The sequence below is a fragment of the Cataglyphis hispanica genome, chromosome 19, assembly GCF_021464435.1.
Source record: "Cataglyphis hispanica isolate Lineage 1 chromosome 19, ULB_Chis1_1.0, whole genome shotgun sequence".
In the NCBI taxonomy this organism is placed as follows: Eukaryota; Metazoa; Arthropoda; class Insecta; order Hymenoptera; family Formicidae; genus Cataglyphis; species Cataglyphis hispanica.
The window spans coordinates 4821971-4837442 of NC_065972.1; the positions used below are offsets into that span (position 1 = coordinate 4821971).

At 30.6% G+C, this 15472-nt stretch overlaps 2 protein-coding genes across 3 annotated transcripts; both read left to right on the forward strand.

Annotated features, from left to right (window-relative positions):
* The first annotated feature begins 345 nt into the window (after positions 1-345).
* LOC126856649 (inactive selenide, water dikinase-like protein) lies at positions 346-5063 on the forward strand. The gene is made up of 6 exons (XM_050605361.1): positions 346-992; positions 1787-1891; positions 1992-2253; positions 2351-2541; positions 3236-3480; positions 3878-5063. The coding sequence occupies exons 1-6, from the start codon at positions 707-709 to the stop codon at positions 4028-4030; spliced, it is 1242 nt and encodes a 413-aa protein (XP_050461318.1). The 5' UTR covers positions 346-706; the 3' UTR covers positions 4031-5063.
* Positions 5064-8794: 3731 nt separating this feature from the next.
* LOC126856667 (uncharacterized) lies at positions 8795-14561 on the forward strand. Of its 2 annotated transcripts, none has more exons than XM_050605397.1 (2): positions 8795-8979; positions 13207-14561. In XM_050605397.1, exons 1-2 carry the CDS (start codon positions 8961-8963, stop codon positions 13797-13799), a joined length of 612 nt encoding a protein of 203 aa, XP_050461354.1. In that variant the 5' UTR covers positions 8795-8960; the 3' UTR covers positions 13800-14561. The 2 variants fall into 2 exon arrangements, with proteins under 2 accessions (XP_050461354.1, XP_050461355.1); XM_050605398.1 differs by lacking the exon at positions 8795-8979 and adding an exon at positions 9036-9752.
* Positions 14562-15472: the final 911 nt, after the last annotated feature.

A 15472-nucleotide genomic window follows, 5' to 3' on the forward strand; every position in this document is an offset into this window, starting at 1 on the left:
TTTAAAATTTCAACATAAAAATGGCAATAACTCATAAACAAAGCATTTCTGGATCTATTTTCGTACCAATTTTTTTTCTTGTTTTTGAATCTCCATCATCTTACAAACGATTGACCTCTATTTTTTTAAACACTCTGTATATATGTTACGTACAATGAGAGGGAACAGCATATTTGATAGCTGGTGGCTGGCGCGCGACGTGGTACGCTCCTGCAAGGCGAGACGACGCAGACGAAAGCGAATGCGCATGCGCGAGTTTAAAACTGGCCAATCGGAGCGCGCGGTCGACACCGTGGCGGTGGCATCATGGGGCCTCGCTCGCGCCCCCGCATCGCGTTGCTGGCGGTGGTGCGTCCATTTTGTCGACGCTCACGGTCCCGGTTAGTCGACGCCGGTGTGGAATAGTATAATTCCCATTTGCTGTGAGTTCGCGCGCGGGAGATCTCAGTGGCTGTCCTTCGACGGCCACGCATCACATCCGATCACGGATCCGTGTTCCCGGGCGAGCGTGAGAACACCCGGAACAATAAGGAACGTCGCGCGAAAAGGGAACGTATTCCCCTCATCTGGGATTATTGTCTGACATCGGACATCGGCAAGACTCGTTGTAACTGACGGAGTCGACAAAGGCGTAAAAACGACTGGATTCTTTTCTCACTGATAATCTGCGCTCTTGTCTGTACCTGTAGTGAATCGTTCGTGCAAGATGGCGGATCTGCAGGGCACCCCGGGGGCACAGGACGCCCTGGCTGTGGCGCAGCTCGAGCTCGAGGGGAATCCGAATGCCTTGGCGCTGCGTAGGCCGTTCGATCCGGTGGCGCATGATCTCGATGCATCCTTCCGCTTGACGCGTTTCGCCGATCTGAAAGGATGAGGGTGTAAGGTCCCTCAGGAGATTCTCGGGAAGCTCCTTGAGGGACTGCAGGCTGATAACGCGTCCGCACAGGATCACGAGCATGCCCACTTCATGCACATGGCGATTCCGCGCATAGGTAAGTGAGCTCCCTGTTGCGGCGAGCCGACATCTTTCGCCCACCGTGTATACTTTTTTCTTTCACTCTTTCGATTTCGGCGAAAAATTATTTGCGAATAGGATCGCTTCTTGAAATTTTAATATTGTCGAGAGAATGATAATCTAATTCTGTATGCTTTCATCATTTTCTTAATTGTATTACGAAAAATTTGAAATTAAAATGCTTTTTTTTTTTTCTTTTATTTTTATTTTTACGGGGCCCAAGAGCACCGCAAGATGCAGTCCTGCTGTAAAATGGCGGGCTTGTCCTCCCGCCTAATTTTTTTGCAGGGTACCGGAAATATGTTCTCAATCTTGATAAGTTTACTGTGCTTTTGCAAAGCAGATTTTTTTCAAACAATAATGAAGACAATGTATAGCAATATATTGCAATATTTTTATTTTTTAAATGCAAAATTTTTAGGAATTGGTTTTAACAAGCATTTTTTTTTAAATATATTACTATATAATATTTACACACACATATTGCTTTTCTTCTTTTAGCCTTTTTTATCATACTTGTGTATAATAAATATTTATATATTATTTATTTTAATTGCGTTACAATTTTATAATACAAATTTTTAAGAAATGATAAAATATATCACAATAATATTTAGATTATACTTTTTCAAATTTATAAGACAATTATAAGTATAATTTTTTACTTGAAAAAATATTTGTTATATATTTTTTAAATTGTTTTATATTGACAATAATTAACAAATATTTTACATTGACAATATTTTAACAAAGCTTATATTATTGTTTTAGGCATTGGCATGGATTCCTCTGTTACGCCGGTACGACATGGCGGGCTCAGTCTGGTACAGACCACAGATTTTTTTTATCCACTAGTTGATGACCCTTACATGATGGGTAAGAAAGAAGACGAGTCAAAGAGAGCATATAAAGTTAAACTAATAAATTCTGTATTGAGTGTGCTGTTTTTTCTTCATTGTCATGAGATACTTTTCAGGTAAAATTGCGTGCGCGAATGTCCTCAGTGATTTATTTGCCATGGGTGTCACGGACTGTGACAACATGCTGATGCTGCTAGGAGTTAGCACAAAAATGACGGAGAAAGAGCGCGATGTTGTCGTGCCACTGATTATGAGAGGATTCAAGGATTCCGCTGCAGAGGCAGGTACTACAGTGACTGGTGGTCAAACGGTTGTAAATCCTTGGTGTACTATAGGCGGGGTTGCTACTACTGTTTGTCAACCGAACGAGTACATCGTGTATGTAATTTAAGTAATTATTTAAATAATTATGTCGTTAACAGGATTATTAGATTTGATTTTAAGTAAATTTATTTACATTTATTCCTGGTTTTAGACCAGATAACGCTGTTGTGGGAGATGTCTTAGTCCTAACAAAACCTCTCGGCACGCAAGTCGCCGTCAATGCGCATCAATGGCTTGACCAACCTGACCGTTGGAATAGAATCAAGCTTGTGGTCAGTGAGGAGGATGTGAGAAAAGGTTATCAACGTGCAATGGATAGCATGTCCAGATTGAATAAGATAGGTATATACATTATGTTTTATGATGTACATTGATGTGAAAGTTATATGTAACATACAAAATATCTCAAACTTTTAATTTTAATAACAAAGTTTTCAATCAATGAAATCACTTTTTCTTGGAAAATATTGAGGAAAGTTGTCGTTTTACAATTTTAAACATGTTATAAATTTTGAATTAAAAGTATTCAAATTTACTTTTGTATGAAATTAATTGAATATATATGTTTTATTATTTTGATTGTTTATGAAATTTAATTTACAAAAAGCGATTTTTTTTCTCGATATTTTGAAAAGAGATTCGACTTTTAATCATCTCGCGTCAGATATTTACTTCCCTACTTATGAGCCTACAAATTATATAGATTATCTTTCCTGCTTGGATACAGTAGAGTATCTTATACTCATGAGGTATTCTAAAGAACGGCAGGTACAAAAACGGAGGTTCTTTCATGACTATTTATTGTTAAATTGATATTTATTTATATGTTCCTCCTACAATTGTAAGATACTATATTGATTTATTATGTGTTTCATCAATTGAAACTTATATGAAAAGTGTCTTTTTTCGATATTCTTGTTAAGGAAAGACAAGATTTGCTTGATAATTATCAAAGAATGCTACGATAAAATTAACTAATCACATTTCTCATTATATTAATTAAAATTAATTATGAATATTTTATCGATTTTTTTAGCTGCAAGATTGATGCATAAGTATAATGCACATGGAGCCACAGATGTCACTGGCTTTGGCCTTTTAGGACATGCTCAGAATCTAGCCAAACATCAAAAGAATGAAGTCTCCTTTGTTATTCACAATCTGCCTGTTATCTCTAAAATGGCAGCAGTAGCGAAGGCATGTGGCAATATGTTCCAGCTGTTGCAGGGCCATTCAGCCGAGACGAGCGGTGGTTTGCTTATCTGCCTTCCTCGAGAACAGGTTAATATAATAAAATGCTTGCATAGACCCCTAATAGTTTATTGTTAGTAAGATGTAGAAGTCTAGTAGCTTAGTAAGATAACATGTACATTCGCGTTTAATTTTTTTTTTATAGCTACAAATTATAGACTAACTTTTCTTCTAATATAACAAATCCATAAGAGAATCTCTGCAGATGGTAATATCTAAAGAAACTCATTGTTCTATGATTTATCATTAACTAATGTAGATGTTTTTTTCTCTTTTAATTATGCACTTCTATGTATAGTAATTTAGATGAATTATATTCAACTTTAAGAAAATTTTTTTTATTCACACAAATCTAATTGTCAAACGACGGATAATTTTAAGGTACACTGAATATTGACAATTTGATATGAACAATGTAATTTTACAGGCTGCAGCATATTGTAAAGACATCGAGAAGCAGGAGGGATATCAGGCGTGGATTATTGGCATCGTGGAAAAGGGACTGCGTACGGCTAGAATAATTGATAAACCGCGAGTAATCGAAGTTCCGGCTAAGGAGAAAGACGGCGAGCTTTGGTAAACTAATAATAATAATAAGAAGAAGATATACTAATAGAAATAAAAAAGGCCCAGAGAGATATTGTGCATATGCCTCTTCAATTACACATATGTTTACATATTTGGAAAATAGCACGCAACTCAACGAGCGCTTTTATGTATGTACACTATGTACGAAAGGAGTTAGTTATTTTCGTATCTGCATTTTGCGTATATTTTTTATTGATCAATCACATTTGGCAACCATTAACATCTCGATTATTAAGTCACAAAAAGTGAAAATTGTTTCACAATTAATTCATTGTATCATTTATATGGAATAACTGTTTGTGATTTAATAGTAGATTTGTTAATGATTAATATCGCGTTAATATTTTTTTTCTTTTTCTTTCAAAGCACATTTATATTATATAGAAAAATATGCTATTTCCTGTTTTTTTTTTTATTTTTTTTTCCACGTGTTAACTCTGTATTTAAAACTAATTGCAAGTTTGAAAATATTTTGTTCAAAATATGCAAAACTGAAAATATTTTTAATATTTGTAAGATTAAATTAAAAATAGCATGTTAAGTAATTTAGATTGACAAGCTTCAAAAACTACACCCAAATAAATATTAAGACGGCAATGAATATATTGAAGTTGAGCGCTCGGTGTTATCAAGTTTGACAAAGATATCGAAATGATCGCTTACAATTACAAAGATGTATGAAATTTATATTTTATAAATTGTAGAAGCTAAACATAAAATCGATAAGTACACATTTACAAACTATGAACAATTGTAAATCAATGACAAACGCAATGATTACATAAAAAATATTGTTGCATAGGTAGCATATTCACAGTGACAGACTTACAATGTTCAACTTTTAGATTTAATAACTAAGTAGAATATCAACACAAACACAGAGTCCAAAAAAAAATAAATAAAGGCCTTCTAATTGTCTCTCATATGCATACGCTTTGAATGATTCTCAAAAGAGAAATATTAAGCACAGGTCCTAATGTTGTATTACTTTTTCATATAAATAAAGTACTACTTTGTCAATAAAATTAGTCCAATAATCTTGCTATATCCCGCGAAGAAAAAAATTTTTAATTTTAACAAATTGTGAAAAATTTTAATCAATAAAATTTGTGAATTGATTATTATTATTATACATTATTAATTTATTGTTATATACTGATGTTTATTTACATAATTTAATCAGTTTTTCTACATTTTGAAATTTAGCGCATTATAGAACTAATATACCTAGAAATATTTCGAAATCCTTTCGAAAATTTTTTCTTTATTCTTAGGGAATACTAGTTGATAGAAAGGAAGAGGGAGGGATATTTTCTATCTTTTATCTCATGACGAACCCAGATAGCAAAATGCTAGCAGCATGCGCCAGATTGGCAGCAAATTTTATCAGAATTCCATGCCAAAACCATAACCATCTGTGTCCGTATTAAGCTCAGGTGTTGTCGATAGAGCCTATTGCCAGGCAATGTGAGCAGATTAGCAGCAGAAACCGCGCAGAATTTGCGCGCAATTTGATGGCAGATTGACAGCAGAAATTGAGCAGACTCTGCAGCTTCTAGACATGCATATAAAATAGTACATTTAATTGGATTTATATATTTTAAGAGTCTTAATCTCAAAGTAGCAAATGACGATAAATTTTAGTCACAAAATGACCAATTAGACGTCCAAATTAGACCTTTTATGAGACCTAAAAATGATGTCAATAGTCGATATATCACATTCATGAGACGTCATTTTCTGATTTTTGAAATAATAAATATATAATATTAATATAACAAATATAAATAATTTAATTTATACAATTAAAGATTTTATTTATGTAGAATTTTTATTTTTTATTTTAGATTTTAATTTTATATCGTAGATAATAATTAAATAATTTTGGACAATTTCTGTCCGAATAAGTAAAATCGGATATTTATTATCCAATTTTCCAAAAATCAATTCAATATCTGAATTTCTTGTATGGGAATCGTATAAAAAATTGAACTGATAGAAATAATTATATATGTTATTAGACACATTTTGCAGACTTCATATACGCTCATGACAAGAATTTATATAAATACGGATATAGAAAATGAATACTGTGCCGCATAGCGGTTAGCAAATAAACTACTATTTCAATAAATTGTTAAAAGCTACAGATTTTGCTCGATTTCTGCTGCCAACTTGCTGTCAAATTGCAGATCTTGCTCGGTTTTTGCCGACAATCTGCTGTCAACTTATATCACACTAAAAACCTCACAAAGGTAAAAAAAGTACGCCAAGTACATAAAAAATATTCCTTGTACGCAACAAAAAGTTGAAAAATATTTACCTCTAAAAAATAACTTATAAAAAAATTATTCCCTAAAAAATAAAAACCTCTAAAAACTAAATGGGAAATCAATAATTAAGCCAAGTAGAAGGAATTTAATTTGTGAAGATTTATAATTTGAAATAATATTTATCATAAAATCAATCTTGCATTTATAGAAATATTATGGATTCTCTCAAAAAATTTAAAACGCATTTTATTTTTATTAAAAAATTACATTTATGTTTCAAATAAATATTTTGTATAATATAGAAAGTAGCATTATTATATTACGGTTTTTATTAAAGATAGTAAATCATAATATTACTTAACTCTTACTGCAATAATGTTGATCACATCGATCACCAATTTTGAATTTAAAAGTCCATAACAAATATAGATTGATTTGTTTTAAAATTAATCATAATCTTAGCAGAAACCCGGAACGAAAGGGTTAATATTAAAGTGACATATAAAAACTTGGCATGCCCGAGTTGCATTATAAGTCATACATTTTATTAATATTGATAATGATTTTTAATAATCTTTTGCAAATTTATATTTCAGGCACGCTAAGTTTTTATGTCACTTTAATATTCTCTAATATAATAATGCTATTTTCTATATTATACAAAATATTTGAAACGTAAATGTAATTTTTTAATAAAAATAAAATGCGTTTAAAATTTTTTGAGAGAATCCATAATATTTCTATAAATGCAAGATTGATTTTATGACAAATATTATTTCAAATTATAAATCTTCACGAATTAAATTCCTTCTACTTGACTTAATTATTGATTTCCCATTTAGTTTTTATTTTTAGAGGCTTTTATTTTTTAGGAAACAATTTTTTTATAAGTTATTTTTTAGAGGTAAATATTTTGTCAACTTCAATATTTTTTCAACTTTTTGTTATGTATAAGGGATATTTTTTATGTAAATTTGGCATATTTTTTTTTACCTTTGTGAAGTTTTTTTAATTTGAATAAATTGTAGATATTTTTTAAGAACTTTTGCGATTGCGTGTGATGAGGTACATACTACGATGAACATACGAAATTATTGCCTACTCGCTCTCACTGTATAAATGGTAACAAAGTGAGACATTCCATACAAAACAATAACTATATACAGGATGTCCTGCAAAGATGTGCCAATGTTCGTGAGCGGGTAGAGCACAGTAAACTAAACAAAAAAGTCTTTTACCATTTTGATCTGTAACACTTAATAAAAGAGTTATTATTGAGTAAAGTCTGACTATTCAGCGCCGACCTTTAGCTGGATGCACGTCGGTGAGCCGTACGCCTAGTAGTGGTGCGCCGCCGTAGTGGTGGAGCGCTCACGCAGTCAATATATCTCCCGCTCTCTCTCTCTCTCTCTCTCTCTCTCTCTCTCTCTCTCCTGCTCTCTCTTTCTTTCTCCCGCTCTCTTTCTTTTTCCCTCTCGCTCTTTATCTTGACGTCGCGATATTACTGTCAATTGCGTCGCTTGATACATATCGTATATATATGCATGCACATACATATTGTCTCTCAAGATGTATTTGCACAAACGAATAATCGTACATGAGCGCTGTAAACGCGCCTTGAGGGACAAAATCGCTTTGTATGTGTGCGTGCGGACATACGTACGTGAGTCTGAAAGTTAAAGAAGAAATTTTTTTCACAATTCTGAACCTAAAACGATTATCATACCTCAGGATTGACAGCACTAATCTTATTGAAACTGGTTGCAATCAAAAGCTTGCATCCACATTATATGATAAAAGTGCCATTAAATTTTTTATTACAGCTTTAGTTCCTGAGATATTTTAATCGAAAATTTATCAAAGCCATTATAGACATAAAATGGATAAGCTACTTGGTAGCGCCGTGGTCCTTGTACATAGACAAACTGCCACATGCCAGAAAATTTTTGTCATGTATTTGGCGATTTTTTTTTATGAACTTGGCATCGCGACGCTACCGCGTCGCTTGATTAGCAGACTCTGCTCGATGTCTGCTACCAATATGCCATCAGAATGCACGTGCGCAGATCCTGCTCGGTTTCTGCTACTGATCTGCTGTCAAATTATGTCAGCAGATTTTGTAATATTTCTGCTCATGTTCTACTATCATTTTCCGATATAACAGATTTGTATACGGTTTGTAGTCTGCATCTTTCTGCTGACAAAAATTGGTAGCAGACGTTTGGCAAAACCTGTTCGAATAGATTTGGCTATCTAGGAATGTCATTGGGTAAAGAACAGGAGGAAATGTATCGGTAATGGGAATAGACTTAAACGGGGAGCACACACTTTTGCATAAGCGCATAACAATAAGCATAAGGAAATTGATTGGTTCATTTTCTTATGCATACATTTGTGGACCAATCAATTTCTTTAGGTTATGCGCTTATGCAAAAGTGTGTGCTCCCCGCTTTATCGCGAACAGTAATACGTCATCGCAGCCATCTTGAGTTTTTTCAGAGCTGTGTACAGCCACTTGTTGCCTTAATTATTCCTAATCTGCACTTATTTTGCGCACAATCATCGATTTTAAATAAGTGAAAAGAAGAGCCAACATTATTAGGCTAAAAAAATATTATTAAGTGTTAATTGTGAAATCTTTAGAACATCATGGCATTGCCAAGTTCAGGTACTTCCAGTATCTCCGTCATGCTGCATTTTTCATCTCTAAGCGGCCATCTTTTATGCTGGTTTATGTAGTCATTTCCGTCCACTCGTTTTAATATCAGTTGCTTTCTGCTGTTTTTCTTTACTCAATGCTGTTAACGCATTATTGTATCCTATAGTTGCCGTATACTCGATGACAGGCCTTGGTTGTGATCCAATTCTCGAGTGCATCCGATGTTATAGTATACATGACATATATTATAATATGAGGTACACCCGGGTGGGGAGTCAGAATATAGGGTCTGTTCTTTATAGCTGAACTGTTGCACCAGTTTAGAGCTTACTTTTCTCCTTCCAATGTAGAGAGAAAAAGATAAACTCTGAACTAGTACAACCAGTTCAGCTATAAAAAACAGATCTTAACCAAGGCATTTCTGTTACCGAGCGTACGGCACAATCCTGGGATACAGTAGTGTTACCTACTGGGAATTTTTATGGACATGCCTACGTAGTTCAATGTCCATGTTTTATAGTCATGGAGGCGTCTTAAATACGAGTTTTGTCTACATCTCGGAAGCATAGTCACTCTTAAGACTTCTCTTTATTACTAAAGCAAGATAAGTCGCATTATGTGCTGTATTAGTCATTCAACCATGACATTGAGTTATCATATTAAATAGTTTTCTTGATATACGTATCTTTTTATAATAGGAATATATTATTTTTTTGTTTGCGATAACAAAGTGTAAAGTTTGATCATCAATCTTGAAATTGCAGTGTATAACAAAATGTTGCGTGAGTATATATAAAAGAATTGAACTAAATAAGAAATATTTTCTATGAAAATTTTATAATTGTTTGTGCACATAATCAGTTTCATAGAAAACTTATTTTTTTATGACACTGATACTATCATCCGCGTTTAGTTTTTACTAGCCCATGATTATTTAAATTTATGTTTTATAATTGTTTTTCAAAAACATTAGCATATTCTCACAATATAAACTTATAAGATGAAAAAGATTTTTTATATATTTGTATAAAACATTAAAATTAGACCATTTTAAATATTTTCTGTAAATTAATAGAATATATTATATTGAAATAATATATGCACAGATTTTTAGAATTATTTTAATATTCACAAAATAAATATTTTAAAAATAGATTGTCATAATTACATTATGGATGTTTATGTACAAATATTTACTTCTATAAAAAACTTTCTGGAAAAGTACAAAAAATATGCAAAGCATGAAAATATCTAAATTTTATATAAAAAGAGAATAGAAAAGTTTTAAAAATTAATAAGTATATATATATATATATATATATATATATATATATATTATATCAAAAATATGTCATATTAAGATAGAAAAAACTCGAAAAATACTTAAATATTTGATGAAAAAATACTTTAGTGTTTTGAAAAAATCTCAAGAAATATATGCAATATGCAATAAAACATAGGAGATTTTATTTAACAAAACGACGATGATCTTTATAATTTGAAAATGTTACAAACAAAAAAACTTTACATTCATTTTTATTGCGAACTAAAAACTGTGCTAATCTCTCTTATTTTTTTATTACTTTTTTGTAATTTTAATCAGTTGTGAAATATTTGCTCGGACATTTATAGATGGACATTTTATGTGTATATATATATATAGAAACCTGTCTTTTATGTACAGACTTAAGATACATTTAATAATTTTGAATATATGACGACAATATTTCATAGTTCTTTAGAATATTATTTAAAATTGAAAAATTCTTGGTGCATTGTATTATTTTTAAATTTGCTTTTAAATGATTGATTTCTTAAAGATATACATATACAGGATGTCCCAGAGCACCTGTGACAACGTGGGCAGATAAAGGACAAGCCTCCTATTCTATATAGAATAACCGAGTGTTGTCACAGGTGCTCTGGGATACCCTATGTATATATATATATATACCATTTAGATCATTAAAATCACATAAAATGATGATAATAATAGCTTTTTTATTTTAAAAATTGACCAAAAATTTTTGTTTAATTAATCTATTTTTAGTACAAAACAAATTATTAAAATTTATTATACCATGGGGAACAACATTGCACACCTCAATTAGTTTGTACATCTTTCGATGTAAATTGATGTTTTTTATTATTTTGACCAAATTGCTGAATTGAATAAGTCGCTCTTGATACAATTTTTAGGTACAATTTTTTTATTTCAACGATAAACTTATTTTATTTCAACGATAAACTTATTTTAACTTCGGCATTATAAATTACACAATAAAAAAAACAACACTTAATCTTAAAATTACTTACACTATTAAGGCCATTGCACATTAAAAAATTTTAGTCGTCAATTTTAGTAATCATAAGGCCGTAAGAAAATTGACCAATCACAATCAAATATTCTCAAACACAATAAGAATGTTTGAACTGTAATAGGTTGATTTACTTACGACTTTACGATTACGACTTAAATTTTTGAACGTGCAAAGGCCTTTAGAAATCACGTTTTCATACTAGTGTATGGTAATTATAGTTACCAATCTTTAAAACCAAAAATTTTAATGTGCGGCTTTGCGTCTACATATGAAAATAAAACATATATTTAGATATTTTTTATTAATAACATAATAAAAAATTTATTAAACTATTTTAGTTTTATTAATTTTTTATGCTATTAGATTTAATTATTTTTATATCATTAAATAAGTTAAAATTTTTAATTTCACGAATAGTACGGTTAAAATCGTGGTACTCAGGGCCAACTCGGTTAAGTTAACCGATAGTTAAAATCAGCAGGGTGGCAAATGAAATGATAAGAATGTTTGGTTTTCCTTCATCTCTATTTTCTGTTGATAACTTAACCAAAGGTGGTAAAATTGGCCCTTAAGGGTCAATTCAATTCGAATCCAAATTTTTAAAACATTCATAATTACAGATATGTGGGTGAAAAGTTGATTTGACCTTGACATGGTCTCTAAGGATCAACTTGATCCCATAACATGACAACATATAAGATATTTTGTATTTTATGTAAAAATATTACAAATTTGAAGTTTTATAACTCAGAAAGTACTTAAAAAAAAAAAACACTTTATCATAGTATTTTGGAAAGCTCTTGAGATAAGCTACAAGAATATGCAATAAAAAGTAGGCAATTCTATTTAAAAAATTGAAGGTGATCTTTAACTTTTGTCTGAAACATTTTTGCTGAAAATGCTTCGTTGAAGAATTATCGAGATGCGTTTTAAAAAATGAAATACCTTATATATATATATATACACACACACACAGGGTGTCCTAGATTATCCGGATACCACTTTTCTTTCAAAAACTAAGCATTTTAGAGAAAAACGTTTTCAAAAATTGTATGGTTTTGAGGGGAACATAAGATAGTGTCATTGGTTTGACCTTGGATGGCATCGTTAAGGTCAAGTCAAGGACATCTTTAATTTCTTCAATGAAAACCCCTATTTTTTATTGCATATTCTTGTAGCTTATCTCGAGAGTTTTTCAAAACACTACAATAAAGTATTTTTTCATTAAGAATTTTTTGAGTTATTTTGTATCTTAATCTGACATATTTTAATATAAAATATAAAATATTTCAAAATTATTTAGTTTTCGATAATTGTATCGTAATACTTTTATGTACAGAATAATAAGATGAATCAAATGGTGTACAGAAAATAATTGTTTTTAAAAAAAGGTATGCAATTATTTGCAATATATTTTTTTATAAAAATTATTTATTTTTCTAACCTAACAGTAATATATTATATCATCATTTCTGTTTTTTGGGTATTTACAATTTTGAAATTAAATTATATTCTACAGGCAAATCTTTACTTTATAAATACTATTTAATAATTAACTTATTTACTAAATATTAATTAATAAGTACTTAATAATTAATTGATTTACTGTTATTAAATACTGTATAATAATTTTACTCATAAGTTAGTTATTAATTTGATTTTTTTTTAAATTCCTAAAAGTTCTTTTATGCAATGTTCATTACTTTTACACAAAAAATTTCTATTATTATTTATATTACAAGTTTCGATGTAGCCTGTATATTTTTTTTCAGAGAAAATAAAAGATGCTAATAACATATGCGCATACACGCGCATACATAACACACACGCATATACAAATAGATCACACAAATAAATAGATCTTAAATTTATTAAAGTGTTTTGGAGATATTAATATATTGTAATATTCTTACAGAAATTGCATCAATATTTTTGTTTTTGGCTACTTCAATCATTGCACAGGAATGCAAAGATAAAGCACTATGTTTAGTGCCATCAGAATTTAATCAAAATACTGATTGGGAATCAGCCACCTCGGTTTATGACTTCAATGCAGATGATATTCTGGGCAATAACGTCTCGCTGGAGAAATATCGTAATCATGTGCTCATTATTGTTAATGTTGCTAGCAATTGTGGGTTAACAGATATTAATTATAAACAGCTCCAGGAGCTATATGATAAATACAACAAGAAGGAAGGTTTACGAATTCTTGCCTTTCCTTCTAATCAATTTGCTGGTCAGGAACCAGGTAGTTCTGAAGAAATCCGTAATTTTGTAAAGCGTTATAATGTAACTTTTGACATATTCAACAAAGTTGATGTAAATGGAGAGAATGCCCATCCATTGTGGAAGTGGCTAAAAACACAGAAAGATGGATTTATTACCAACAATATTAAATGGAATTTTACCAAATTTATCATAGACAAAAAAGGTAAAGTGATGGAAAGATTCTCTCCATCCACTGAACCATTAGAAATGGAAGAAACCTTGAAGAAATATTTTTAAGTTTTTACAATACTCTCTCTTAAGTTTTACAAACTCTCTTGTTTCTTGGTCTCTCTCTCTCTCTTTCTATATATATATATATATATATATATATATATATATATATATATATCGTATAGTGTGCGTGTCAGCTTATACTATATAAATAACATACTCAAGCTGTCTCATTGAAAATAATGTCATGTTTGAATAATTCTGAACAAATGATCAAGTGTTCTATGAAAAAATTGCTTGTATAAATTGTATAGTTTTGAGAAGTACATAACATAATGATATTTGCATGATTTTATGTGTACTTGTCAAAATTACATCAAAATCAGCTGGAAATTTTTAAATGAGAATTCTCATATATATTTTATAAAGAAACTTGTATGTAACAATGTTATCTTGCAATAATATTCTATTACAATATCGTTGTAATAACATTGCACAATAATATATATGATAAATTACAGTTTTATATCATCAAGATAATTTAAAGTACATTATATTTTTACTATCACATTATATTATTGCAATAAACAATGTGGGATATCCAAAATATTGGGTAGCAAGATATACATATCTTGTGAAAGTGTGTGATCAGATGTATGTATACATGTCATTTACTTACAGAGTATGCTGTAACAAAGCATGCAGAATTACTTTTTTCCTTTCTTATATTCCTATCTTATGTTTAAGTATATGATGTATGAACAAATATATTATACTCTTAAAAATGATATGAATAAGAAAAATATACAATTATTTTATAAATATCAATGAGGTTTTGAGATTATTATTAAAAATAGTGAATGAGGTAAATGGCTAATTCTGAGCTTAGCACAGTATTCAGAGCACAAGTTTTTTTGTTTAAAATATTTATTAAATAAAGTGAACGTTTTGGTCCTAAGTTTGGATCTATTTCAGCATGTGTTTTGCGTGTTTTGTAAGCGCACAGTGACCCATGTCCACTCAATCGGCGAATTTGGTCTTTTTATGGTTCCTGGATAACCGTGGATAACGCATTTGAGTGAGCGGGTTAGGTGTACAAAACCATGTTATTGTGGTGAAGCGAGATATCGCGAGCCACGAGATGTAAGATGCAACTACAAAACATGCAAAACATGCTGAAGAAGGTCCAAACCTAGGACCGAAACGTTCACTTTATTTAATAAATATTTTAAACAAAAAAACGCGCTCTGAATACTGCGCTAAGCTCAAAATTAATCATTTACCCCATTCACTATACTTACGTATATAAGCTTTACATTAATATTATTAAAAATTTTTATATAATTCTTCATGCTTATATAAAGTAAGGTTGGGGACAAAGTAATCCGGATTTTTTTTGTGAAAAATATGTATTAAGAAAAACTTAATGGTTAAAACATTTTTTTCAATTAAAATAATTGTTGTTTGAATCTACCTCTTTCTGCCATTTTTCAGGCAGAAGATCGGATTCTGCCGATTAAAAGCTTGGTCGCGAAAAATTTTTTTGATTCGTTTTTTGATTTTGACCGCATTTCGAAAGGATTCTCGAAACCATCACAAATCAGATGACTCAGCAGGTTCAGGTTAAGCTATAATATAGGGTCGGTATGTTGATCACCTTTTTTGGAAAAAGCTGATTAATTATATAATAAAGCGTTTATATATAGAAATTACATATATATATATATATATATATATAT